Source organism: Sorghum bicolor, chromosome 2 (genome assembly GCF_000003195.3).
Source record: "Sorghum bicolor cultivar BTx623 chromosome 2, Sorghum_bicolor_NCBIv3, whole genome shotgun sequence".
NCBI lineage: Eukaryota > Viridiplantae > Streptophyta > Magnoliopsida > Poales > Poaceae > Sorghum > Sorghum bicolor.
In genome coordinates this window covers 63,781,928-63,808,457 of record NC_012871.2, presented here as the reverse complement: position 1 = coordinate 63,808,457, position 26,530 = coordinate 63,781,928, and the positions used below count along the sequence as shown (strand labels likewise).

The following is a 26,530-nucleotide window of genomic DNA, read 5'->3' as shown; positions in this document are numbered from 1 at the left end:
GAGATCGGAGAAACGTCGGTCTCAAGGGAGGCACCTCTGCATGCGCCGTGCGCCGTACCCGTACTATTCAGAAATCGATATGGCGTCTCAAGGGCAAGCTAAAGGGGGGGAAAACGACTAAACGAGACATTTGAGCGAATGATCAGAATAAAGCACGTGAACACTTGACACATCTTTACTGCTTTACGGCCGATCATCGCGGCGCAAGGTATGAGCTTTTTCTCGGCCGTTGCGTGGTGGATATGCTCTGCCTATATATGCACGGCTGGTGAATGGTGATGGAAGCAAGGAATCAAGGAATCTTGCACGTACTTCTCGAAACCTGCATGTTTCCACCTGCCGCGAAAGCTAGCGCTGAAAACGTTGCGAATCTACTCGGCCTAGTGTCTTTTTATGAAAGTCCATTTACAGCGTATTCGAGCTACGAGCACATGCACCCAACGGCCGAAGGCGGTGGTGAGAGAGACGGGCGAAGAAGTGTCATCGCAGACTCAAATGGCCGAATGGGTGGATGGCCCGGCCCAGCAATTTACTAGAAAGTGTAGTAGGCTTACGTGTCTTGGGCCCTATCATTGTCGGCCCAAAAGCCCTCGGCGGATTTCCAAATCCAATCCGCGTTCTTTTGAGTTTTTTTTTTAAAAAAAAAAACTGATCCTGTAAATGCAAGTGATCCGCGATTTAGCAGAATCTGATGATGGTATGCTGCATTGATTTTGATAGCTTGTAATTTCGTCCATCAATCATCATTTTTTTTCAAATACTATGAGAGTTCTAAGTATTACTGGAACCTATACGCACCAAAGAATCAAAAACTTTACTGAAAACAGTAGTACACCGATCTCCTCTCAAATGGAATGGGGGAGCAAGTAAACTAGCTAAATTGCCAGCTAGCCATGATCAAAACTGTTACCGATCAATGGATCATCACTCGCTACTCGCTTGCTGTTTCCACGATCACGCTTAGCCTCTGCACGGGTGCAAGATCACGGGCGACACCCTTGTAGCCAACTCCGTTCCTCGCCTTCCCAACCGTCTCGCCGCCGCGCGCCGCCTTGCGCGCGTCCTTGTACCCGTCGTGCACGGGGTAACTCTTCCACTCGCCGTGCGCGTCTGCGCTCACGACGACGACGAGCGGCGCGACTCGTCCCGTGGCCTGCCACCGCTGCTGCCTATTGCTCGCCGCACCGGCGCCCTCGCTCCTGCCCAGCGACGACGGCGGCGCGCTGCCGGTGCCGGCTGCGCCCACGTCCGCGGCGGGGACGACCGGCGCTGTCCGCAGAGCTGCGCAGGCCTTGACGGCGAGCGCGGCCATGTCCTGGGCGGACAGCGGCCTGCCGAGCATGGACGTTGGCAGGGCGAAGTAGAGCTGCCCGTGGCGGAGCGCGTCGTGCGCGGCCAGCGCGGTGATGGGCGCGTCGAAGTCCAGCGCGTCGGAGCAGCAGAGGAAGCGCGACGGCGCCGGCGACGGCGCAGCTCCGTCGTCGGCTGTGACGGCTGCCAGGGCCTCGTGCGCCGCGACGGGCGCCGCGAACTGCGCCATGGAGCCGTCGAGGTCCACGACCTTGGCCGTGAGCGCGTGCACGGACACGGATTCCGCCGCGGCACCAGAGCGGGAGACGCACGATCCCATTGATCTTCTTGCCTTGCAATCTCCGAGTGGATTCGTGAATCGTGATGGAGAGTTTTATGGCTAATTCGTGAATGGCGATGGAGCAGAGTCGAAAGTCGAAACGGTCGATACGGGCGAGTGCAGCCCTTGGCTGCTAGTTTTATAGAGGTGCTTGGAGAGTGGAACGCAAGGCACGACGTCGACATCTGCTCAGGCAATGACGTACGTGAGCTCGTCAGCTGTGCGCGTCAACGAGCGAGCGAGGACGTAGTATAGAGGACTGATAGGAGCACTGCACTGCAGCTCAGCTGGAGAGGTCAAACCGTAGACAGGGACGATAGAGATTTGCGCACTTGCGTTCGCTTTCTCGGAGCAGTACGGCCGTGGGAAAGGACGAATCGGCAGGCGAATGGGAGGAGCTCGCTGACTGTCTGAAAGACTGAAATTGAAAGGTACAGGGTCGTGTGCGGTGGTGGTGCGCCAAAGGCGGCTTCGAATCGTCACGGCTAGCGTCACGAAAAAGAGATTGCGAGTTCGCGACGTTCGGAGGTCGAGGCTCCGCGCGTGCTCGCAGACTACTGGATCTGGATGGGATGATAATTGTTGCGACAATATTTTACTACAAACACATTAACGGTTTCTGACTTCGTCCTACGGAAGATGAGACAAGGACAAGGTCTACTGAACGTAACAGCACGACATGTATGTTGACATGCTGCACTGAGTTAACTTCAATGAATTACATGTATGGCATTGCAAATGTTACATGAGACAACCTATTAGTATGTAATATAGGTGAACATGTGTCACATGTTTAATGATAGGCCCAATGTTAGAGTATGTTTGAGGTCTATTGGGGCTAGGTGGACGGCGTAGCTCATTAGTGTTGTTAATTAGAGATAAAAGTCGTTTACTTAGGGATCAAGCAAGTTTTGGTTGGGATTAAACCTTTCTATACAAGGATAAAAGATGTATCAATCGAATCAAACAAAGAATAGACAAAGTGCATTCTATCTTCCCCTCCCCCTTCTATGTTATCGCCCCTCCTCTCTCTCTCTCTCTCTCTCTCTCTCTCTCTCTCTCTCTCTCTCTCTCTCTCTCTCTCTGCATCGCCGCCCTCTCCCAAACCCTACCGCCGCCCACCTCCTCCACGCCGTAACCCTAGCCGCTGCTTGGAGTCATGTCGCCAGCCACCCCCACCACCACCTTGTTACAATAGGCTAGGCTATAAAAATATTTTTGTGCACATGTTCGTGTAGAGAAATTTTGCCCCCCTAGGGTGAGATTCTTTGGTGGCTATTGGCGCAAAACAGAATTAGACTAGAGACAACCCTAGCCTAATAGGATGCGTGTTGCAAGCTGGAATCTACAGATCATATATCATCTCCGGTTGTCCCTTTGTGGCTAGCTTGTTGAATCATGTTGGAGTGGAGACACGTCACACTGCCCCTATCTACATGCTGTGAAACTCCAAATAGGCTCCTGAACACGGTAGATCCAACGAAAGAGACCACCTTTGTACTCCTATGCTATTGGGAGCTCTAGAAACATCGCAATGGTGTGGTGTTTTGTGGGAAACACCCTAGTCTTCTTTGACTGCTCGCTACCCATAGGGACTCTACCATGGCATGGAGCTACCGACCCTCGCACTAGCTACATTTGAATCTTACAGTGTGGTGTCAAATGTTCCATTATAACATCCTTTTCTTCAAGTTCTATGATTTGTAATTATATTGCATGCAGGGTCCACCCTGTTAGGCATTGCTCTCCACCATCATTATTGACTGGAATAATCTATGGTTAATATATCAGACGAGGACTTTTCATCCACTATCGTTTTACTCAAAACAAATTTATGTCGTTACACTAAGTAAAACATCTCTCAACTTAAAGGCTATGTCACGTTGAAGAATAATTTACCTGTTTTCATGTCCTTGGAAGATACCCGGTAAATTCCTTTTGCTAGAGTACCTCTAAACAATAGTACATAGACAATTTATACTGGTGGTAGAATTTGATCTTTATTAGAGGTGGTTCATCCACGAGTGTGAAAAGGCCAGTAAAAGTGGAGCATTTATGCATGGTGGCATCACTTTAAAAAACGACAGTGCCCATGAAAGGCGAAGGTTTTAAACCACATTCGAAAATGTTTTTATCGCCACAATTGATCTATTTCAGCATATTTGAACTATTACTTATTTGCAGACAATTTCATGTACGTCACACAAGCAACTATTTGATTTTGGCCGGATTTCCGTATTTACCTATATGAATACATACGTGTACTAAATCCCTGCAGTATCTATGGAAGATTAGATCTGGAAATTGTGACATCGATTAATGAGGTTTATAACAAGCATCTTGCTATGGGTGAAAATGACACCTACTACTGGAAGAAGAAATATGTGCACAATGAGGCACATCGGTATAAAAAACCTGGGGCTTGATCCCTAGTAGGTAACCTCCGCTGACCACTGAGGCTATTGCTTAACCTGACCGGCATCAGAAGGCAACAAGTGTTCAAAGTGGTAAGGTCTTGCTGGAGATCTCTTGTCATTCACGCATGCTCGAGGGCTCGAGGCGTACAACAGTATCCGCCTAACGGGAGCACACGAGTGCAATGTGCAACAGCAGCATGGACGAATTCAAGTGACGACTCGATATAATGGCAAATGTGCCTTGCACATTGCACTACATCAACAAGGGCGAGGTGTATTGTAAATTTGTAATTATCGGTTTATCACGTTGTTGTTGGTCCATGGGTCTCCATAACCCAAATTACCATGTTACACACGAAAGAATCGCAGTGGTAGCCTGTAATTTCTACGCACTATACATTGGCGTTCATGTTCGCTTCGATCTCCTCCTATCTTCAAACACGGAGGAGCCAGGCATTGCCCGGCCCGTGATCAAAACCTGATCCATCGCTTGTCGCACCGTCCATGCAGCGCAGCAAGGATGAAAACACCTGAGCCGAACATACGGATGGATCACTCGCCGTCTTCCGCGATAGCGCTTAACCTCTGCACGACGGCACGACGGCGAGAACCGCCGGTTCTGTAACCAGCAGCTCTCTTCCTCGTCTTCCCCACCGTGCGTTCACCGTCCTGAACCGCGGTGGGCTCACGTCGTTCTTCCGAGCACCATCACCATCAGGCGTGCCCTCTTTGCTGCTCACGGCGACCAGAAGCGGAGCCACTCGCGCCGTCGACCGCCGCCGCCGCTTGCTCGCCTGCGTCGCTCCGCCCTGTTTATCGCGCCGCGGTGACAAGCCACCGGCGGCGGCGAGCGCCGTGGCGGCCCTGACGGCGAGCGCGGCCATGTCGTTGGCGGACAGCGGCCGGCGCAGTGCAGAAGCCGGGAGCACGAAGTAGAGCTGACCCGGCTGGAGCGCCTCGCCCGCGGCCAGCGCGCGCGGGGGCGCGTCAAAGCCCAGCTCGTCGGCGCTGCAGAGAAAGACCCGCGGCGGCGGCGGCGGCGACGACGACGCGCGGTGGCGCCCGCCGTCGTCGCCCGGTGCCGGTGCCGGTGCCGCCAGCGCCTCGCGCGCCGTGACCGGCCCCGCCGCCAGCTGCGCCATGGACCCGTCCAGGTTCACAACCTTGACCGTGGCCGCCGTTCGCTGGGACTGGGACGCCTCTGGCTCCGGTGCTGACGACGCCGGCGGCGAGCGCGAGAAGGAGACGCAGGCGCCCATCTCTTTGCTCGTGACGTGTGCGCCTTGTTCCCCGTCTGGCTAGGTGTGGGGTTGGGTCTCGGGAGTCTTGGTCGCGCCTGTTCAGACAAGTGCTGCTGCACGACAGCACGGGTGGTAATGCTGTTGCTTTTATAAAGAGCAAGAGCATTGGCGTGCTGGAGCGATGACGCAGGCCAATTCGTCACGCTGTGTCGCTGTCGGTGTCGATGGCGACAGGGAGATCTTGCACAAGGCAGGAGTTTGGTCCGTCAAAGCGACCAGTGATGCTCGTGCGTGCCGCCTGCCGTAGTTGCTAGGACGATCGGGACAGCAGCAGCAGCCAGCAGGACAGCAGGTTCGCCGGCCAAAATGGCGGCTTGGTACCGATCGTTAAGTGGTGACAGCGACGGACCTGTCATCCACCGTTCGCGTTCAAAGGTCACGCCTGACGCGTCCGCGGGGAGTGCCTGAATGCATTGCATGTGCGGCGGCTCTATATTCAGTTCAATCGTCACCGCTCGCGGCAGCAGACGCCCGGGTCGGCTGGTCAGCCCCTCATGGCGTGGTTTAGTTCGCAAAAATTTTTAAGATTCCCTTCGCATCGAATCTTTGGTCGTATGTATGGAGCGACGAAAATAAAAATTAACTGCACAGTTTACCTGTAATTTGTGAGATGAATCTTTTGAGCCTAATTACTCCATGATTTGACAATGTTTATCAAATAAAAACGAAATACTACAGTACCTAAAAATAAAAAATTTTGCGAGCCGAGTGACGAAGGTACACGTATGAGTACGAGGATGATGAGGACAAGACGGACCAGCCAGACCGTTAGCCACCCTCTCTGCCACGCGCTGACGAGCACGGAAATTTGTGGTGGTTGCACAGAGGGTGGAACTTCCACAATTTTCATCTGTCGGGTCAATGAGGCCTTGTTTTTAGATCAAAAAATTTTAGAATTTAGCTAGCACTTTCGCTTGAATTTATCAATTAGTGTCCAATCAACTAAGCTCAAAACATTCGTCTTCTAATTTAATTAGTTATTTTTTATCTATATTTAATATTTTATACTTATGTTCAAAGATTCGATATGATAAAAAATCTTGTAATTTTAAAAAATTTTGAAGACATCTAAACAAGGCCAAACTTTCACAATTTTCATCTGTCGGATCAATGAGCTCATGGGTTCGTGCAGAGCTCATGGGTTTGTTCGGCTGGGCTTAGAAGGCCTTATTAGTGTTCCTGGTTGCTCCTAGGTCCCTTTTTTTTCACAAGACCTCCTGGGTCCTATTGTCAGCGCTAGGACCCTAGGATTGTATGGGCTTGGTACATCTCAACCAAATCAATATTCAAGTTTTGTCTCTTCCCAATAATATCAGGGAGCCCTTTTTCTTTTGGATAATAAGTAAGACAATTGACCATCAGGTCCCCATGGTAATTCTAGTCTGTTTTGAGGCCAGGGCCCAGGGGTAGAGTCGACACAAAGGCCTTCAGGTGACACTCAAAAAAAAATATCTCGTCTTCTCACCCGAAGAAAATCCCTTTGAAAACCTTTTCACCTCGTTTAGTGGTATTTTGGTAAGCTAGCTGCTACTGCGTTGGCAGCTTCGCATTCCCAACGGGGGCCAAGAGTCGCCGGCTCGCCGCAATGCCGCATCGGTTGCTCGGCACTTCTCTGCAGCCTGAGCGGAAGAGCTGCACGGAGTGGCTGAAACGTGGAAAAGGCTGGGCTTGGCGAGCAGGCCGTTAGGCATTTCTTTAGTGATTTCTCATCTGAATGCAAGCCCAATACAACAGTTTGTCCCTTTTTTTAAGGGAAAAAGTCTACTTTACGTCCCTCAACTTTCGCGAAAGTCTAATTTTCGTCCCTGAACTTTAAAACCGGACAAAATACATCCCTCAACTTTTAAACTGTGCACATTACATCCTTGACCTGGTTTTGAAAGCGGTTTTACCTTTTTCTTTTTATTTATTTTGGCTGAATTTTTTGAAAAATCACAATAAATCACATAAAAATTATAAAATAAAAAACTCAATTTTGTTGGACTTTAGATCAGTAGATCTACACATTGAATATATAATATAGTATGTTCTAGTACAAATTTTTTTGATGCATCGTTAGATCTATGTTTTTCTGTAATTAATTAGACTAATTATAGCTACATTTTCTATGGTCCAATTGTGATGAAATTTATATGGTGAGCTAATTATTCTATGTTTGAGTTATAGTAAAAATTTTATACTCATTGAATCACGTATTACTTAGTTATAGATTTATTTAGGTTTATGCTTGTTAAATTATAATAAATCTATAACTAAGTTATACATGATCTAATGAGTAAGAAATTTTTACCATAATTTAAACATATAATAATTAGTCTAACATAAAAAAATCACCACAATTAGACCACACAAACTATAGCTATGAATTATTCTAATTAATTATAGAAAAACAGAGATCTAAAGCTACAATAAAAATTTTGTACTAAAGCATACTATATTATATGTTCACTATGTAGATCTACTTATCTGGAGTCCAACAAAATCAGATTTACTATTTTATGAATTTTATGTGATTTACTATAATTTTACAAATATTCAGCCAAAATAAATAAAAATAAAAAAGACAAAACTGCCTTCAAAACCGCTCATAGCCATGTCAGGGACGTAATATGCATGATTTCAAAAATTGAGGGATGTATTTTACCCGGTTTTGAAGTTCAGGGATGAAAATCAGACTTTTGGGAAAGTTGAGGGACGTAAAGTGGACTTCTTCCTTTTTTAAGTACTGGAGCAGCATTGCAGCGGTTGAAAATGGCATGAGGGCACTCAAAATGTAAGACATTATTAGTAGTTTTTATAGCATAGGACATCGTACCAAAAAAACTATTCTTATTGGTGCAAGATTTTCTATAGCATGAGGCATAAGTAGTGATAATAAAAACCATATTTGCTCTCCCAACACAGGTAGAATAGTTTCTTATCCATCGATAACCGTGAAGACTCAGTTTTTTTAGTTAAAGCTTGATTTCTTAATTTTTCTCTCTTCTCATTAAATCACTTTCCACATCAGCAAATTGCCTATATGGTAGTGCAATTAATATCTATAGAAACTATCACAGTTTCTACGTTATCACTGCCCTCATACATTGCACTTGAGGAGCCAAAATGCGTGTTATTGTCCATTGCACTAATATTTTGAAATTCAATTACAGTCCATAGGTTTGTAGGTCACCTAAGCCTTGTTTGTTTACCATCAGCTTATAGGTGCCGAAGAAGAAAAAATAAAACAAGCTTGTCCAGGGCCATTTATAGGATTATATAAGTAGACCTACAACTTTAGATATTTGCTAACTGTTGGGAATTAAACTTAGTCATGAAAAATAGTTCCAAACTTTGTAGTCGAAGATTCTCAGAAAATCTATTCTAAAATTTGTTTCAGAGTTTTTTTACAGGAGAAAGATTATAGCGAAGACAAAAGTTGACTTTACCAAGATCATGGTTCAGCTTCGCTTACGATGAAATCGTCTTCGCTTTCAGACAACAGGCCTAGAAGAGCGAAGACGAAGTTTGGCTTCGCTTGATAATTGACCATGCAAATGAGCTTAGTCAGGATTGCAAGTTGCTAGAAGGCTTGAAGCTCGAGGGTGAGGAAATGAAGATTGGATGTGAAGAATGATGACTTCACCCTTACCAGAGTAGTATGTTGTAGTTATTTACATAAGTGGCAAATTAGTCATTTTGTACATTAGGCGAAGTTGGGGGCCCTATAAATACCCCACTGACATGTACAATACGGATTAAGTAATAAAGCTTTGTCTTACGACTCAAGTTTGATTTTGAATATTTGTGTGACTGGTTGGGAAGTTCAAGATCTTTCACCCAACACTAACCACTAGAGCCGCTTATATAATCTAGATTATAGCTGAGATAAGTCACATTGTCGTGTAAGTTGTGGGTGTAAATGATCAGGTCCCAAAAAACTGCGAAAATCTTCACTTGTCATGGATGAAGGTTTGGTAACTAGATTTAATGAATGCCACATAAACCAACTTTTTTAACGATCTTGTTCTAAAAAGAATTATTTTTTATGTTACTGCTGGTGCACCTAGCTATTGTAATAATGCATAGAAAAAACATCTTTTGATGTAGAGACCCTTCTAGGAAAAGAATTTTTTATTCTAGTCTTGCAAGAGTTTTTACTAAGCCAATACATTATTACATTTTAACCCCTGATAAAATTTGAAGAGCTCACAAAAAGCAAGTAAAACTAGAAACTAACAAACTAAGCACTATGTCCAACCACTTATTCTTGGAGGAAATCTCCATTGACGCAGTTTTCAACATTTGGCATGCTCATTTCACTCTAGTTCTTTATGCCTCTTTGTGTAGAATGGACCATGAATGGTCCAGTGACTAGTCCTGAAAATAAAAAGTAAATAAGAGTGCAACAATTTATGAAAAAAATATATTTCTAGACAATCATACACTTGCTCCCACATGGATTTGAGATTGCAAAGTAGGGTCTAGTTATTTTATCCATACATTGAGAATGTATTTCACAAAATTTGGTGGTCATAGACTAAATGCGAATTAAACTATTCTCAAAATAATATTGTATTATGATAACCAAACATCAAATATTGGATGGTTTTTTAATTGTTAAAAAACAACAATTTTCATCACATTTTTAAATGTCTCTTTAAGATATTCTCTTTTGTCAAGTTAACTATTGATTAAGAACCAAACAAAAATCTTCCATTTTAGAGGTAACTTTAGCTTACAGATCAATCTATTTAAAGCATTACAATTTGGTTAGCTAAAAGCTTATACATAGATTGTACCATAAACACCTCTTGGAACATAACGCTACATTTGATAGAATCAAGTTGGTCATTGAATTACACAAAATGGTACTTTTCTGGCTAACTCATTCCATGATTCACAGTTTATATGCCAGTAGCGCTATATGAAAAAGAAATATTAAAGGAGGTAATACTAAACCTCTAAATGTCTTCCAATAATGTTTCTTAATGTGGCCAACCTATTTTGGATGGGCCAGGAGTGAAGTTCACTTCTAGAGTGGTGATAGTTGTTAGTTTCTAATTTGTGCACATGTATATTCAATCATGTGACCCTGTTTATAAATAGGAAACATACATCTAGTATTATACTTACCAATAAGTTAGCACAATTGGAATGTTTGCAGCCAAGTTGTTAACAAGATGTAGCATTATGAGAGTGTTAAAACCCTCCAAATGCTATTCCTATGATCTGCTTACCATTGGTGCTCTAGGAATTAAGGGCCAATTTGGTTCCCAAGCGAGCACAACTACCTTTTTGGCCTGAGCAAGCTTACCTTGCTTCCGCTGGCGAGCCAAATTTGCTTGCCTGTAGAAGCAAGGAAAATGCTTGTTAGCTCAAGTCTGAAGAAAGGCTTACTAAGCAACCAAAAAACGTATCCTAAATGATTTATATGATTAATATGTGTGTGTGTGTGTGTGTGTCTATATATATATATATATATATATATATATATTACAGATACGTTCTATATCCGAAGGATATACTCACTAATGTTAAAAGATATGATAGCTAAATCCTACTATTGTTTATTGTTTTCTCTATGTTTAAAGATAGTATCAATATACCTACTTGCTTATTCCATATCTTAAGGATATCATATGTTTAATTACAAACTTGTCGTTTATATTAAAGATACCATCGACACAGCTGCAACTTATCATTTCTATCTTAAGGAGTTAAGGCTATAGATAGTAGCCAGCAAGTATTTGATACTATATTACATATACCATTAGTACATCCACAAACTTCTATATAAGGAGGTCCACTTTGGCTTCACTCCATCAACAACATCGCAATACAAACAATCGAGTATCAAAGGTTTGCAAGGTCTTCCTCAGAGGGAGGAATAAGAAGTTACATAAGAGTATCATGGACACTGTTGCTCCACATGTACTCATAGTTGATGACACCTTTGTTGATCGCCTTGTGGCATCTCGAGTCTTAAAGAATTGTAACATTCAAGGTATAATGTCTTAAGTTTTCTATGCTTTCACTCAAGTTTTTCAATTTTAAATTTCCCCTTTTTAATAATAATATTATTTTGTAGTGACAATTGTGGAGGGCCCAAAGCAAGCCTTGGAATTTCTAGATGTGGTATATCAATAGTTTATATATAACTAATATTAATAGAAATGCACATAATTTAGTTTATTTGGTTTCATACTGTGTTTTGACATGTTTTCGACATAACATTTGTATACAGGAGAATGATGTAAATCTAATTCTAACTGATTATTGTATGCCTGGTATGACGGGGTATGATCTTCTGCTGGAGGTGAAGGTAGACTCTTTTCTTAAATAAAAAACTTATAATATCCATGGTCACATAGTTTTATGATATATATTGTGTTGAATGTTTTATGTTTGTGTCCTGAAATATATAGAAAATTAATTATTAACTAAATTTGTTACACCCACTCAGGAATCACCAAAGCTAAAGCATATCCCTGTGGTGATCATGTCCAGTGACAACATCCCTGAAAGGATGCAAAAGTGAGTGAAGCTTAAATCTATCAAGCAATTGCATTATATACATCAGTATCATCTATATACTTAATTTATGCCATATGCAGGTGCTTGGATGCAGGGGCCAAGGAGTATATCATAAAGCCTATCAAAGCAGTTGATGTGCCCCGTATTTTGAGCTACATTTGATAAGAAGATGAGGGCAAAGAAAAAAGGAACAAAAGAACTCACTATAGGGTTCTATTTTCAATTATCTAGAAATTATTCCAAGAAGTCCTTGCATGGTCTTCTTTTATTTCTTCATCATCATCAAATCTATGTATTTTGCTTCAACTTCAATTAGATAATTTGTGTTTTTTTCCAAAAGTTGTTTGTATCTTAGATCCATATGATGTATGATATCTTATAAGCTTAATATGATGATGGATCATATCATGAGTTTTCATGAGACATTGATTAAATTTCGGCAAAGTATATGATCGTTTTTTATCAATACTCCCTTCCTCCCGGTATATAAGGCGTAACCACTTCTGATTCAAAGACCAAGAACATATTTAATTTTCTCTCGCAGCACTAGTAGTACTGCATTTATATTTGTGAGAGAGCATGCCTTATATTATGGGACATGAGCAAAAAGTGGTTATGCCTTATATACTAGGATAGAGGGAGTATTTTAAATGTGTGTCCATAGAAAGTGAGGAGATGCTCTGGTTTTAGTTATAGGAAAGAAGCGTTCCACTAGTTCTTATAACTCTGCTTATAAGTATCTCCACGAGCTTCACAACTAATGAGTACAATAACTATTCACGCCATAGTGTATTTGGAGGCACCGTGAATTATTAGAAAGAAAGTCCATACACTTGTTTTTATCATGCATCGGCATAGAATTTCTCACAAACGTATCATTCGTATTTTAGCCGAATCTACGATGTGAGGCCTCACACATAACCTCTTTTGCCATCCCACAAATACCGATTGCAGGTAGCATTGTAATATTTTAACCTATCAGTGTATGTTGTGTAAGCTTTGGTCGATTAAACATGAGAGAATAATAGATCTGTTAATAAGTTATACATCTTGTGGAGAACTAAAGTTTTTACATAATGTTTATCTACCCATATATATGAAGAGATAGGTAAATGCCCATGCGTTGCAAGGAGAAAAAATAATGCTATGATAATACGAATATGAACATGTGTTATACCATTATGGTAAACAATATTTCAAGCTTGATGTTTAGAATATCAATGTTATATGAGTCTTCATAAATGATGGATAATGAAAATATAAATATAGTTTTAATGTGAAATTCAAATGACCTAGTCCATTATGACTATCTATTGTACCACTTCTAGCACTTCTGGTTTATGATATGCTTTAGTCTTGCACTCCTTTAGAATTGGAATGGGTACCTTTTTTTCCAAAAAAAGTATGTTGTACTCAGCTTTTTAAAATTTTTATAGCATTGATAAATTCATTTAGTTTTGTTTTGTAGAATACAATAGACTTGCAACACCATCTTAACCATGGGTGAGATATTTAACTATGGAGGAATAAATAAATTGATGAGCAGTCCCTTTAGGGATTTTGCAGGTGAATTCGAATGAAAAAAGCCCAATAGTTATCCTTTTATAGTACTGAATATAGTCTTGCTTTGCAGTGGTTGAAAATAGCGTGACACATTGGACTCGAGGACTCGAAACACACGCTACTATCCATTGCGCTTATATTTTGAAATTCAGCTGCAGTCCGTGTAGGCTTTTAGGTTACCTAGGGGCTAGGAATAGTTTGCTTACCGTCAGCTTAGAGCAAGGCTAATAGTACAGTCGACCGCAGGTTATAAGGTTTCTTTGTAGCTTTCTCGTAGCCTACTCATGTAGTAGTTAGCTCATCACTATTAATACATGGCCCACTTGTCTCTCTCACAAACTTTTTTGGTTCTTATGCTTGAGTCGGCTATAAGCTTACAACTCACTTCTATCCTCTCTCCTCTTCTCTCTCCTCTACCTCAGCAATCAGCACTTAGCTAGTTTATGGCCTGCTACTACACTTGCTCTTATAGGTGCCGAAGAAGAAAATTTAAAACAGGCTTGTCTAGAACATTTTATAGGATTATATAAGCAGGCCTACAAGTTTAGATGTTTGCTAACCACTAGAGCTTATATAATCTGGATTCTAGCTGAGATAAGTCAGATTCTAGTATAAGCTGTGGGGGTAAACGAATAGGTCCTAAAAAATTGTGAAAATCTTAGCTTGTCATGGCTGAAGGTTTAGTAACTAGATTTGATGAATGCCACGTGAACCAACTTTTTGTTAACAATCTTGTTCTAAAAAGAACTGTTTTTATGTTTGGTGCACCTAGCCGTTGTAATAATGCATAGGGAAAAAACATCTTTTGAAGTAGAGATCCTTTCTAGAAGAAAATTTTATTCTAGTCTCGCAAGAGTTTTGACTAATCAATACATTATTATATTTCGACCCCAGCAAGATTTGAGGAGCTTACAAAAAGCACTACTTGGATCATAAGGCTCCATTTGGTAGAAATTGGTCATCGAATTACAGAAATGGTACTTTTCTGGCTAACTCGATCCATTGTTTGCACTTTATACTCCACTGGCGCTCTGTGAAAAAGAAATATTAAGAGATGTAATACTAAACCTCTAAACGTCTTAGCCACTGTCTATGTTTATTTCTTGCAATAATGTATAAAAATGGATATTTATCTTTTAGAGTAAAGTTTCCTAATCACCTATCATCCTAGAACCTAACATGAGCACTATTGCAAAGGTAAAAGGAAAATAGCTCTAATAAAAAAATGGCATTTTACTTTCATAAGGGCTGGCTATAAATGAGAATCTCCCGGCTCCCAATAGATTTTACCTTCGTGCTTGATTAAACTTCACTAAGACCCGTTTGAAACTGAACGTTTTCTTTTTAATTTCAAAGCGACCTTTAACTGTAATGGTTCAAACTCCATACGAGTAATCAGGATAAGGCTATGACTATGAGAAATTAGACATAGACCATTTCACATCATGAAATTGGTATGTTTCTTAATGTGGCAATTTTCTTAGGTTGCCATGGGCTCTAAATCTGTCAGAATTGGAAGCTGTAAAGGGGATGAAGATTTCTTGATGCTGTAACTTTCACAGAGGAGTCCAGACTTGTTCGTGACACAAGCATCAAAACTTAGCTTTACCACACGGTGTAAAAAAGGCTGCTGCAGCGTACAGTGCTGCAGATCAGGACCAGCAATGCCTGTGTTCTGTGCAACGTTAAAACCAGGCGGCGATCGAGATCTTCCTGATCAAGATTTCTTCCTTATATTTGCCGTATATAACTCCCCAAAACTCTGGCCTTGGCAATGGTAGAGATCAAAGAACGAAAGAGCGTGTAGCCACCAAGCCAGGTAGAGGCAGAGCTGAAGCAACAGCATGAACAGCAGGTGCGTGTCCATGAACTCAAGGAAGCTCAGCGGCCACCGGCTGCCGTCGTCGTCCGAAGACGATGTTCTGGAGACGACGAGAGATCAGCACGTCGGCGACTGCGGACCGGAGGCTGACGGCGGCGAGACGATGGTGCATTTCAGCCACCCGGAGCACCGGCTGGCCCGGTTCGACTTCCCGTACCTGTTCATGTGCATGGGGTGCAAGGAGTACGGCGCCGGGAAGCGGTTCATGTGCCAGGCCTGCGGCTTCCAGCTGCACGAGTTCTGCGCGCTGGCGCCGCCGGCGCTGCACGACCACCCGTTCCACCGCAAGCACCCGCACCTGCTCTTCTTCGTGAAGCCATCGCCGGGCGGCGGCGGCGGCGGCGGCGGGTTCCTCCGCCGCAAGTGCGACCTCTGCGGCAAGTCCGTGCGGGGGTTCTCGTTCCGGTGCGCGTCGTGCAGCTTCGACATGCACCCGTGCTGCGCGTCCATGGCGCGGCGGCTGGAGCTCCCCGCCGTGCACGAGCACCCGCTGCTGCTGGCACAGGACGACGGCGGCGGGGAGCCGGAGACGAGCTTCGTGTGCCAGGTGTGCAGGCGGACGAAGCGGTCGGGGCAGCACGTGTACCAGTGCCTGCCGTGTGGATACTACCTCCACGCCAGGTGCGCCAAGGACATGGTGAACGGGCTCTACGTGCACGGCGTCGTGCCGCCGGAGAAGAAGAACGCGCTGGCCACCGCCGCCAGGGTCACCGTCAACGCGCTGTTCGGGGTCATCGGCGGACTCATCGAAGGGATCGGGGAGGGCATCGGGGAGGCCTTCGTCGAGAGCATTGGGAGAAGCAGGAGAAGCTAGTTTCGGATCAGCAAATTTTACTAAGTTTGTGTTGTGTTGTGTCATCGATCTGCTCTGTATCGCTCGTCTCGTGCAAAGTGAACGTAATTACAGTAATCATACTGTATATTATACATAGTATTATTTGGTCTAGCAACTCGCATGTTTCAAAGGACTATGCCTGCTTCTCGAATCTCTACAAAAATGACGTCAACCTTAATTTCTAGTTCTAGCTCATCTAAAAGCCTAACAGGTGGGCTAATTTTTTAGCCAAGACTTCAACCATTAGTTAACTAGCTGACCAATCATAGTTAATTTAGACTAATTTTAGTCTCTGTTAATAACTAGCCCTAACCGATTAAACAAGTTCTATGCCCTATTTCAACCAAATTATGGGTAGCTTTTGTTACAATCTATGCATCCCTAGGATGTACATGTTAATTGGCTTTTTAATAATCTGTCCCGTTATGCAGATTTTATTTTATCTGTTAGTTGTATAATGATCAGCTAGTTCTGATGAACAATCATTTTTCGTTATGCATATTGACGATTCAATGCATTGGGTTAATTTTGATAACAGTGCAAGAGACATATTAGTGGAGAAGTAGCTTGACAGCTTTACACAATGAGAAGAAATTGCTCGGTTACATTCATATTCACACCATGTTTATTGACTTAGCTTCTAGGAATGTTAGAAGAAACTTTTGAGGTAAGCTGTACAAAAATATTTGATATGAACCTCTCGTTTGATTAGTTGTAAATGTATTGATAATATTTTACATATACTAATGTACTTTTTTTTGAAACGATGGCAAGAGCTTTGCGCAATTTTTATTAGATGAGAGAAATAAAAAAAACACAAGAACAAAAGCATCATCAGACCATCTTAAAACATTTTTTCTGCGAAACGAACATAAGAAAAGAGGAAAACAACAAAACAAAAAGGTACTACTAGCAAAGTATTGAGCCTGTTGTGCTACACCTGCGCAGTGTACATGTTAGTTGTTAGATATCTTAGATATATTGCTTTTGCTATGTATTTGGACATACACTATATCAAAGTATAGCAAAAAAAACTATAAATATAGGAAAAAAATCAAAACACTATATAATTTAGAACAAAGAGAGTATTATTTTTCGTCGTGGAAAGTGAGGACCCTGATTTTAAGTTCGCTCTAGGCCTCTGAAATCTCAGGACCGGCATTGCGCCTGCGCCACACCTGCACAGGTTGGCCAAGCCAGTTTAGATATTCCTTGACTTCTCATAGGCTTTCTGTGTCGCACGGACGCACGATCGTGGGGGAAAAAAACTATTGCTGGGGGTAAAGAGGCCATCCTACGCAGGCACCAGGCAGAACGAGCAGTCGCTGGTTCTGTAGAAACCAGCACGGGGCAGTGTTCGACGAGCGACTGCCCATCACACGGATCAGCAGCGAGAAGTTCACATGCTAGATCATCAGGCAGTCGGCAACCGGGACGTATAGTAGGATGCAGTTGTACGTGAAGCTACTGAAAAAAAGACGTTTGCCTAGTCCACGCATTTCATTCTTATATATGCGACCCTGTTGGGTCGATTAGGCAGTTCATATACAATCACCATACGATTCAGACTTCAATTTCAGGCAGTCAAGTGGCGAACCTCGGCAACTTGTCTAAGACCTCGTCGCCCTGCGAGTAGCATTGTAGCACGAAGGCTAGGATGCACTGAACTTGCGAGGAGTGATGATTTGTAGAAGCTGTGACTTTGCCTACTGTTGAGACTATTAAACTTCCGAAGACCATATCGATCCAAATGTAGGCCTTGTTTAGTTATGAAAAGCGAAAAGATTTCGATACTGTAGCACTTTCGTTTGTTTGTGACAAATATTATCCAATCATAGACTAACTAGGATTAAAAGATTCGTCTTATGATTTACAGCTAAAAAGTGTAATTAATTTTTGTTTTCGTCTATATTTAATGTTTCATACATGTGCCACAAGATTCGATGTGACGGAGAATCTTGAAAACTTTTTGGTTTTCAGGGTCAAAAACAAGGCCGTAGCTAGAATAACCGGCACATGTGCACGGAATCTTCCAAGCCGACCATGGTCCAACATGCCAACGAGCTGATCATGGTCCAATATGCTACTCGTCTTTACTGCTCGTTCTCCGACAACTACGGAGTATGGATGTCCACATCGCACAGAAGATGTACATGCAACTTGCCTCTTGTCGACGACACCATTCACACTCACACCAGAGACAGCCAAAACGCCATAGGATTAAAAATCATATACGCTAAGGAGACCACCAGAGGGCCTATATACAAAAAAGAATCTATAGTCATTATTACCATGTTCTAACGAATATTTCACCACCATCCGGTAAACAACTTTAACACAATGCACCCTCAACTCTCATCATCACAACCTATATAAGGGGAAAATAAATACAAATCAACCGGAACAGTCGAAATAAGACGAAGGAATCCTCTAGGTAGAAGAACCAGGTTCACCGCACCCCTTTCCTACCGATAAACTTAGGAGTGAACCGACTTGAGCCTGGGAATATAGTTGCCTGCCACGAACAACGCCAGCACCGATAGCACAGCCGCTGCAATCAGGATGTACTGCCGCAGCTTCCTCCTGCCCCTGTTGCGCAGGGGCGCTGGCATCGGCTGCAACCTGTTCAGTTGCTTGATTGCCGCTGCTGGCCTAGACAGCCTCTTGGGAGCCGCTGGTTGAGAAACATCAGCTTCCCTTGGGTTGTCTGATGCATTGCTGTCAGTATCCGCTGTAGCCAAAGCCGCAGCATTGCTGTCAGCAATGGCGCTCGACTCTGCTGGGGTTGTGCCTTTCTTTTTGTCTTTCTTTGCTTTCTTCTGCAGATGTTTGAACAAGGGTCGGAGTTAGGATTGGAAACTTGTTGCATGAATGGTCTATCATATGATTAAGTAATAACATAACTCAAATATCAAAGCAGAGGACAAGTGGAACATATCATACCTTCTCCCTCTCCTCAGCTTCCTTACGTGCTTTGAACTCGGCTCTTTCCTTGTCCTTCTCTGCTTTCCGCCTCTTCCTCTCCTCAGCCTCCTTAGCCTTAGCCTTCTGCTCCAGCCTAAGCCGCTCCTTTTCAGCTGCATCCCTCTCTTTCCTTAATTCCTCCTCCTCCTTCCGTGCCAACTCCTCTGCTTTCCTAGCTAACTCCAATTGTTCCTCCACTAGACGAGCCTTTTCTTTTAAAGTTTGTTTCAAATCTTCTGCCTCTGATACTATAACAGAATTGTTCTCAATCTGGGCAGAGCTACCAGATGCTTTTGATTTGGCGCGCTTACTGGTCTGGGGGGCTGCCAAAGCAGGAAAGGAGTCCTCTTTGGCAGGGACTGCAGCTGGAGCAGCCAATACAGGTGCTGGCATTGAAGCTAAAGTGGGCACTTCTGGGCTTGAGGCAGACAATGGATAAATGTTGCTTGGTCTTCTGCTTGGAATGACTGGAGGATCCTCATCAGGGCCAAGTCTTCGTCCATCATGGGTCCCTAATCTCCTTAGTGTGCTAACCTTGTTTGATTCAACATACTGCTTGCGGAAGTCCTCGTTTGTGTTCCACATTTCCATAATTCTCTCAATCTAAAAGAGGGAAAAAAATATATTGGCACATCACAAAATGTTGAGACAAGACAACGTTGTATTTTAGAACCAGTGCACAGGAGGGTTGAACTTTAATAACAATCAAATGAAAAAAAATGTAGGAGTCTCCACAATGCTGGCAGTTATTAGAAGGGTAATACTACAAATACAATGCTTAGCTGTAGTACGGGAATACATATAATGTGCAGAGGCACTTGGAAACATTAATGGTATGAACTTGTACCATTCCTTAATAATTAGCAAAAAACATATGGGTCAAACCAGCTTAATCAACAAAAACCAAACCAAACGCTGATATAGTAATTGCAGCCATATTTGAAGACAGGCTGTGCAATTTACCTGACTATTACAGTGTGTTTTAAGTCCATTTGCATCTCCATTAGCTCTGAAAGTTTCTGCTGCATTCCGGGCATCCCTGTACTCGAAAAAGTATTCATTCTGCAATCCAAAACATAGCAAAGAAACTTGTTCAGCTTTTAGAAAACTAATAAGCAAAGTTTAAACACTACAGATCACATGCTTCCCTACAAGAAATTTGACTGTGTGTAAGTGATGAGACTGGCAAATGAAAACACCCCTCCCTCCAGGAAGCAGGAGCAGCATATCACATAGAAAATGCCCATCATTGGTAATATTAAATTCTGATAACATGAGCACAGGCACATAACAGGTGGCATTGATGAGGACCACATCACTGATAGTGATGACTTGATGAAACTTGAAGTGTAATGTTATTCCTAATCTTTCATTCCATGTAACCAGGAATCTTCTTGAACTAATCATGTATCCAATACACCATTATATCCAATACTTTGTATTTCTGGATATTTAACCACGTGATATTTTTAAAATTTGCGAATGGTGCAAAATGAAACAGACTGAATATTCAATAAACCACTCCCTGAACCAAATGGACAAGAACTGCAACAAGTAAAGATCTGTACCTTCTTGCTGGGCTCATTTCTAAGCTCAGTCCACTCACTGTAGGCCTTTTGGCGTATTTCATTAGCTGCTCGGTGTTCCTCTGTTAATTTTCTTAGAGCTGTTCTTTCATCTTCGAAAGATTTTTGAATCTTTCTTGTGTTTTCCTCTAGGGCTTTCAGGTTGGTAAATAAAACATCAGAATCCTTCTTTAACACCTAGACATGGTAAAGAAAATCAGTCGATATATAGAGGATGGAATGGCATCAAGAGCACAATCAGAATTTTCTGCTTTCAATACCTTATGCCGCTCATGAATGTGATCTTTTTGGTCAAATGCCTCATTGATTTCAGCCTTTGAGCCCATAGTGGCAGACAGCTGCTTCCGTTGGGCTTTTAATTCATTAATCTCTTTAATTAAAAGCTTTTCTTCTTTCAAAGAAGAAATGGTCTCATGTTGCATAGTCCTCTCTTTCTTTGCAATCTAAGACATCAAGGAAAAGAAGAAAATGAGAAGATTTAAAGAACAGTGTAATGAAGGTGAAGGGAGCAAAGTAGGTACAACATTGCAGAATTCATACCAGCTCATCAAGTTCTTCAACTGAATTTGCTTGGTGCAATTTCCCTAATACCGAACGTACACTATTTAAATCATTCTTCTTATCTCCATGGGCAATCCTAGCTTCCCGCTCTTCTTGACGTGCTGCCTCAAGCTTCTCCCTGTATTGATCACATACAGCCTGCAATATTTTTTCCAAAAAAAAAAAAATTGAAGCATGGTATGAAGAAAAAGAAAGATGGTCATTTGGAGGTTTGTTTGAAAAAAAAACATTTAGAAGGTTATTATTACCTTTTGCTTTTGCCTACGACGGTTAATCGCATCTCTTTCCTGGGTCAATTGGTCTAAGTGAGCCTGCGCAGCCTGGATCTTATTCCAGAGATCATCACCGGCAAACTTTGGAACTTTAATTATGTAGACTCTCTGTGGTCCGATGACTTGCGCATGATCTCCATGCCACTCACCAGAAGCATGGTGTCCATTGTCCTTCTGTTCTGTCACTAGTGCTGCTCAAGGATTATGAAAGTGACCATTTAACTCCCATGTGGGTTATAATTAGCATTTAAGGAGAATAATACATTTAAATTTAAGAAAATAAAATGGACACCCAGAAAATAATGACCACATACCTTCCACACATTTGGTTTCAACCACATCAGAAGATTTAGCAGGCTCATTTCCATTTTCATAATTGATGGTGTTGCATGACTTGTCTGAGAGGCAAGGCTCCTCAGTTAGATGAGAAGCCTCATTAGGGGAACAATCATTTGCAATTCTGGAGGAACACTCATCAGACATATTAATTAGAGAGGGACCTTCATTTGCAATTCTGGAGGAACACTCTGCATTGCAAATTTCTGACTGATTTTCTAGTGATTTGCTATCTTCAACAATCTCACTTGAATCGTCCTTTTTGGAAAAACATCCGGGTTTATCCAAGCTAGCAGATTCACAATTTGGAACAAAACTGGGCTGATCATCATTAACCGCAACAAGTTCATCTACATTCAGGTTGATAGGTTCAACTTGATCAACAGCAACGTCGCTAGATTTTTCTTTAGATCCATTTCCTGTTGCAGAGTTTGTTTCAGCTTCATCAACCACCATTGTTCCATGTTCCAAAGAAGCACCGCATATAGGTTGCTCAACAGTGGTCATAGAAATTTCTTGTGATCTGCTCTCCTCAGTTAGCGCATGGTCACAAGATTCCAATACAGTAGTTGGGCTAGAATGGTTACAACAATCATTCTCAACCAAATCAATGGACCTTGGCTCACTGTGGAAAACAGAGACCGCAGAAGCTGCAGCTTCTTGCAATGGAACGTCATCATCAACCTCCATCTCAAACTCTTTTTTCGGTTCTACTTCTGAAGAATTCTCAATTTCATGAGCTTGACAGCCACCTGGTGCTTCCACCTTCTCATGCTCTATAGTTTCCATAACAGATTCACAGTCCTGCTGAAGGTGTAAAGGAGCTAGGTTAGCCTCATCAGCAAAAGCAACTTCTTTTACCTCTACTTCATCAACTTCATGAGCTGTTCTTACTTCAACCATATTTACAGCTTTCAAATCTGACTCTGCTGTGATTTCATCAACTAAATCAACTTCTGCCTTGACTTTATGTTCAAGGCTTGATTCAACATAAGGATCTGATCCTGGCTTAATATGAATTGTGCCTATATAAACTCCATCCTTGGCCAATCCACCCTGCATGGTATCTTGGCTTGTATTCTCAGTTACTTCCTCCGACTCACCAACATTAACACTGGGGACAGCTTCATCTATTTTTTCCTTACCAACTGTGGAGTCATCACAAAAACCCTCCTCACTGTCCTTATCCATATCCACTTCTTCAAATTCGAGAATACCACATGTGGCTTCACCTTCTACCTGCATGGGATTGGCTTCTTGCTCCCCAGAAGCATCAGCTGTATCTTCTACACTGGCATGCCCAACTGCGTCAACTTCCTCTCCTATGAGTTCCTCAACAGTACCTGCACAGTTCCTTTCAGTTGTTTTTAACACTCCCTCCAATACTTCAGCTTCAGTTTTTGGAGCTCCCTCTTCTTGCTGATCGGTTTCTTGCCCATCTTTCTCAAAGGAATCAGCCTTAGACTCAGAAGCAACTATACCAGAATCAGCACTCAAGGCAACATAAATATTGCCATTGGTTTGTGATGATGCATCTGTGGCATTGGCAGCATCCTCCTCCACTGATTCTGCAACTTCAGTCAATTTGCTCTCATTAGAATGGTTCTCAGGCTCTGTAGTAGCTTCAGAAGAATCAGCTTGGGTGTCGGCACAAAGATGCCCATTTGCTATCAGTGCATCTGCCCTACCAACACCCTGCTCCAAGACCTCCACGACACCAGCATTGCTCTGTTCTTGTTTGCTATCCTCCCCATAAACCTCAGACTCAATGTCAGCAGAACCAGACTCAGTACAAATTAGGGCATCATCTTGCCTGCAAGACTCCACAGCAGCAGCATCTTGCCTGCAGGACTCCACAGCAGCATCCTCTTGACTGTCAGGCTCAGTAGCAGCTACAACTGAATCAGCCCTCATATCAGCACAAAGATGCTCATTCTCCAAAGCATTTGCCCCAACTGCACCCTGCTCCTGTGGTGCCACAACATCAGCGGTACTCTCTTCTTTGCTATCCTCTCTAATAACCTCGGACTCCATGGCAGCAGAAGAAGACTTGGGAGATGATAGGGCATCATCATGGCCAAAGGACATCACAGCGGCATCTCCATCCTGCTCTGTGCTAGCTTCCTGATGCACTACTGCTTCAGCGACATCAGCAACAGCACTTGCATCCACTATGCCCTCCTTGCCTTCAACCTCAGAATCCACAGCAGGTGCGTCAGAGTAATCACTGGTGATGGCAGGTTCGCACCCACCGGACGCCAGAGCAGCTGCCCCACCGTTCTCTTCACCAGCAGCCTCCTGCTGCGCCACTTCAGCAACAGAATCGGAACTTGGCTCACCTTTGCCCTCATCCGCGCCACCCTCGGACCCGTCGGAAGCACGATCACCCCCCTCCACCGACGAAGCACCGAGTGCCGCACCCACTTCCCCTTCGGCGGCCCCGTGATCTCCGCCCACGGCCGCGTCCGGAGCTGCATTGGAGACGGGCACGCCGTCCTCCTCGGACGGCGAGTCCTCGTCGGGCGCCTTGCCCAGATCTGAGCCACGGTCGGAGTGCCCGTCGGAGTCGCCGCCGTTGACGATCACGAACGGCCCGCCGACGTCCTCCTCGCCCTCGCGCTCACCGGCCGCCGTCTTCTCCTCCGGCGCCGCGGCCACCACCACCTTCTCCGGCGCGAATTCCACCTTCGGCGCCTCGCCGGCGCCGTTGCACGGCGTCCCCTCCGCCGTCATTGCTGCTCCCCCGCGGATCGCGCCCCGATCCTGCACACCAGAGAGCAAAAACACGTATTACGTTAGACACCAGACCCATACACCCTCACAACACAGATCGCAGATCAGAGATCACCGTGGATTGACCACTTCCAAGGCTCCCACGACACAAAACCCAAAGCTCGCAGAACGAGATCGAGAGACACACAAAACCCAAAGCTCGCAGGAAGAGAGAGATCGAGAGGTCAGGTGTGAGAAGCACTTACAGCCGACGGAGACGGCGAGGCGGATCCGGGAGGCTCCTCCTCCCCCCTCGGCCACCTCCGCGCCGAGGCGAAGAAGCGATCTGGGCGCGGCGGCGGGCCTCGATCGGCGAGGGAGGTGGGGATGCGAGGCGAGAGATGGATCTGTCTGTACCTGGCCGTCGCGCGTGCCTTCTGAGGAGTTGTTGTGTGCGCTTTCGGGACGAGAGGTTTTTGAGGACGCGATTTGGGCTTAACACACGCAGTTGGGATCTGGATTTATACGGCCTACGATAAGCTTTTGCCGTCGAATTCCGCATCACAAGACGCGGGCGGCTAGCGGCGGGCTACTCCTACTGTCACTGCTACTAGGCTCTCACATCGTTGCGTCCGGATCGTAGCGACCACGGACACGGAGACGGAGCTCTGGGTCCGGCCGGGCCCGCGCGGCCGAAAACAGTGGTCAGCACGAGCCACACCACCGACAGGCTCGAGACGGCGGCCGGCGTCTCCTGCTGCGTGTGACGTCGTCGTCGTGAGATTTTTTGGAGGCTATACGCAGCGCAGGCCTTGGGAAGTTGGGACAGTACAAAAAAATGAGACAAAATTCCTTTGGTGCGTGACCGTGCTCAGGTCAAGCGGTTCTAGAAGCTCATGGCCTTTTGCGCTTTTCTTTTCACTTTGTCGCCCCCATTAAGATGATGATATGCTTAGTTTGTCGACACATCGTAATGAGAGAAGAAAGATGACAGCGTTTTGTCATTCTTGTGCTTCTATTTTAAGCGTGGAGAGTAGTCTTATTTGGAGAAAATAGCTGGCCTATGACTGTTTTTGCACATGCTTTTCTTCTGTTGGAATGCATTTGTCTTCCTTTAGCCCATATATAGCTTACTATTATTAAGGTTTTCATGGTATTATCTTTTTCTTTATCTAGGTTGTGTGTAAGATATAGGTTTACATAGCGCGTCGCTTCAACTCGCCGCCTCACAGCCGTCCGATTACGATCCAAGGTACATAGTTTTATAAAATTAAAATATTAATTAAACAATGAAGTCAACGGTTGATCATTGTCTTCAAATTTGTCGTTATCGAATCCGATAAATACAATTATGACTAGAGATATTAACTCGCGCCATGCAGGATAGCGCGGGATAAATTCAAAGCATCAAACACCAAGGCACGTAGAAATTGCTTGTATAGTAAACATTTCGTTTAAATTTTGGATTTGAAGCGTGCTATTGCTCATGTGTCTTTCACAAATGCAACATATTTTTGTAGATTTTGGTTACATATATGAATCAAAGAAGGGCGCCCAAGGCCTCAACCTAACTATAATATAGAGTGATTTTGTAGCTATCCGAAGTGTAGCTAGACACTTGAGCACTACTAGTTTTTTAAAGATTAACCACAACATTCAACCTAAAACACCACTAGCTTTAAGCATGTAATCTTACCTATTCGGCAATATATATATATATATATATATAACAATAAAAAAATGTTACAACATGCATTAAAAAAGTTTATAAAAAAGTGGTAACCAAGTTACATCATGCATGACGTAGACTCTTCTCCATAAATAGATATTTGAGGTTCGTGTTTCCACTCTCTATTGAGGCAACTGTGTTGAAAAATGACTTAGTCGTTATATGGGGGCAAGTCTTATGCTTTGAGTTTGAGAGTTAGCTCAAATTTAAATTTGCAAAGAGAAAG

At 43.6% G+C, this 26,530-nt stretch overlaps 5 protein-coding genes across 5 annotated transcripts; 2 read left to right on the top strand and 3 right to left on the bottom strand.

The window, feature by feature from the left end:
* On the bottom strand, positions 792 to 1,729 carry LOC8055883. The gene has a single exon (XM_002460417.2). It carries the CDS (start codon positions 1,628 to 1,630, stop codon positions 932 to 934), a length of 699 nt encoding a protein of 232 aa, XP_002460462.1. The 5' UTR covers positions 1,631 to 1,729; the 3' UTR covers positions 792 to 931.
* LOC8054744 lies at positions 4,306 to 5,401 on the bottom strand. The gene is given in 2 exon segments (XM_021454380.1): positions 4,306 to 4,730; positions 4,733 to 5,401. Coding segments are annotated over 2 exon segments (705 nt in total). The 5' UTR covers positions 5,307 to 5,401; the 3' UTR covers positions 4,306 to 4,599.
* LOC8054743 (two-component response regulator ORR12) lies at positions 11,176 to 12,267 on the top strand. Its single transcript, XM_002462546.2, has 5 exons — positions 11,176 to 11,334; positions 11,419 to 11,465; positions 11,575 to 11,652; positions 11,794 to 11,864; positions 11,945 to 12,267. The coding sequence occupies exons 1-5, from the start codon at positions 11,241 to 11,243 to the stop codon at positions 12,024 to 12,026; spliced, it is 372 nt and encodes a 123-aa protein (XP_002462591.1). The 5' UTR covers positions 11,176 to 11,240; the 3' UTR covers positions 12,027 to 12,267.
* Positions 15,272 to 16,123, top strand: LOC8055882 (diacylglycerol kinase theta). Its single transcript, XM_002462545.2, has one exon. The coding sequence runs from the start codon at positions 15,272 to 15,274 to the stop codon at positions 16,121 to 16,123; it is 852 nt and encodes a 283-aa protein (XP_002462590.2).
* Positions 18,344 to 25,148, bottom strand: LOC8055881 (titin homolog). Its single transcript, XM_021452559.1, has 9 exons — positions 24,842 to 25,148; positions 21,842 to 24,626; positions 21,504 to 21,718; positions 21,235 to 21,393; positions 20,955 to 21,137; positions 20,677 to 20,871; positions 20,072 to 20,170; positions 19,088 to 19,711; positions 18,344 to 18,963 (listed from the first exon to the last, which is right to left on the bottom strand). The coding sequence occupies exons 2-9, from the start codon at positions 24,594 to 24,596 to the stop codon at positions 18,622 to 18,624; spliced, it is 4,572 nt and encodes a 1,523-aa protein (XP_021308234.1). The 5' UTR covers positions 24,597 to 24,626; positions 24,842 to 25,148; the 3' UTR covers positions 18,344 to 18,621.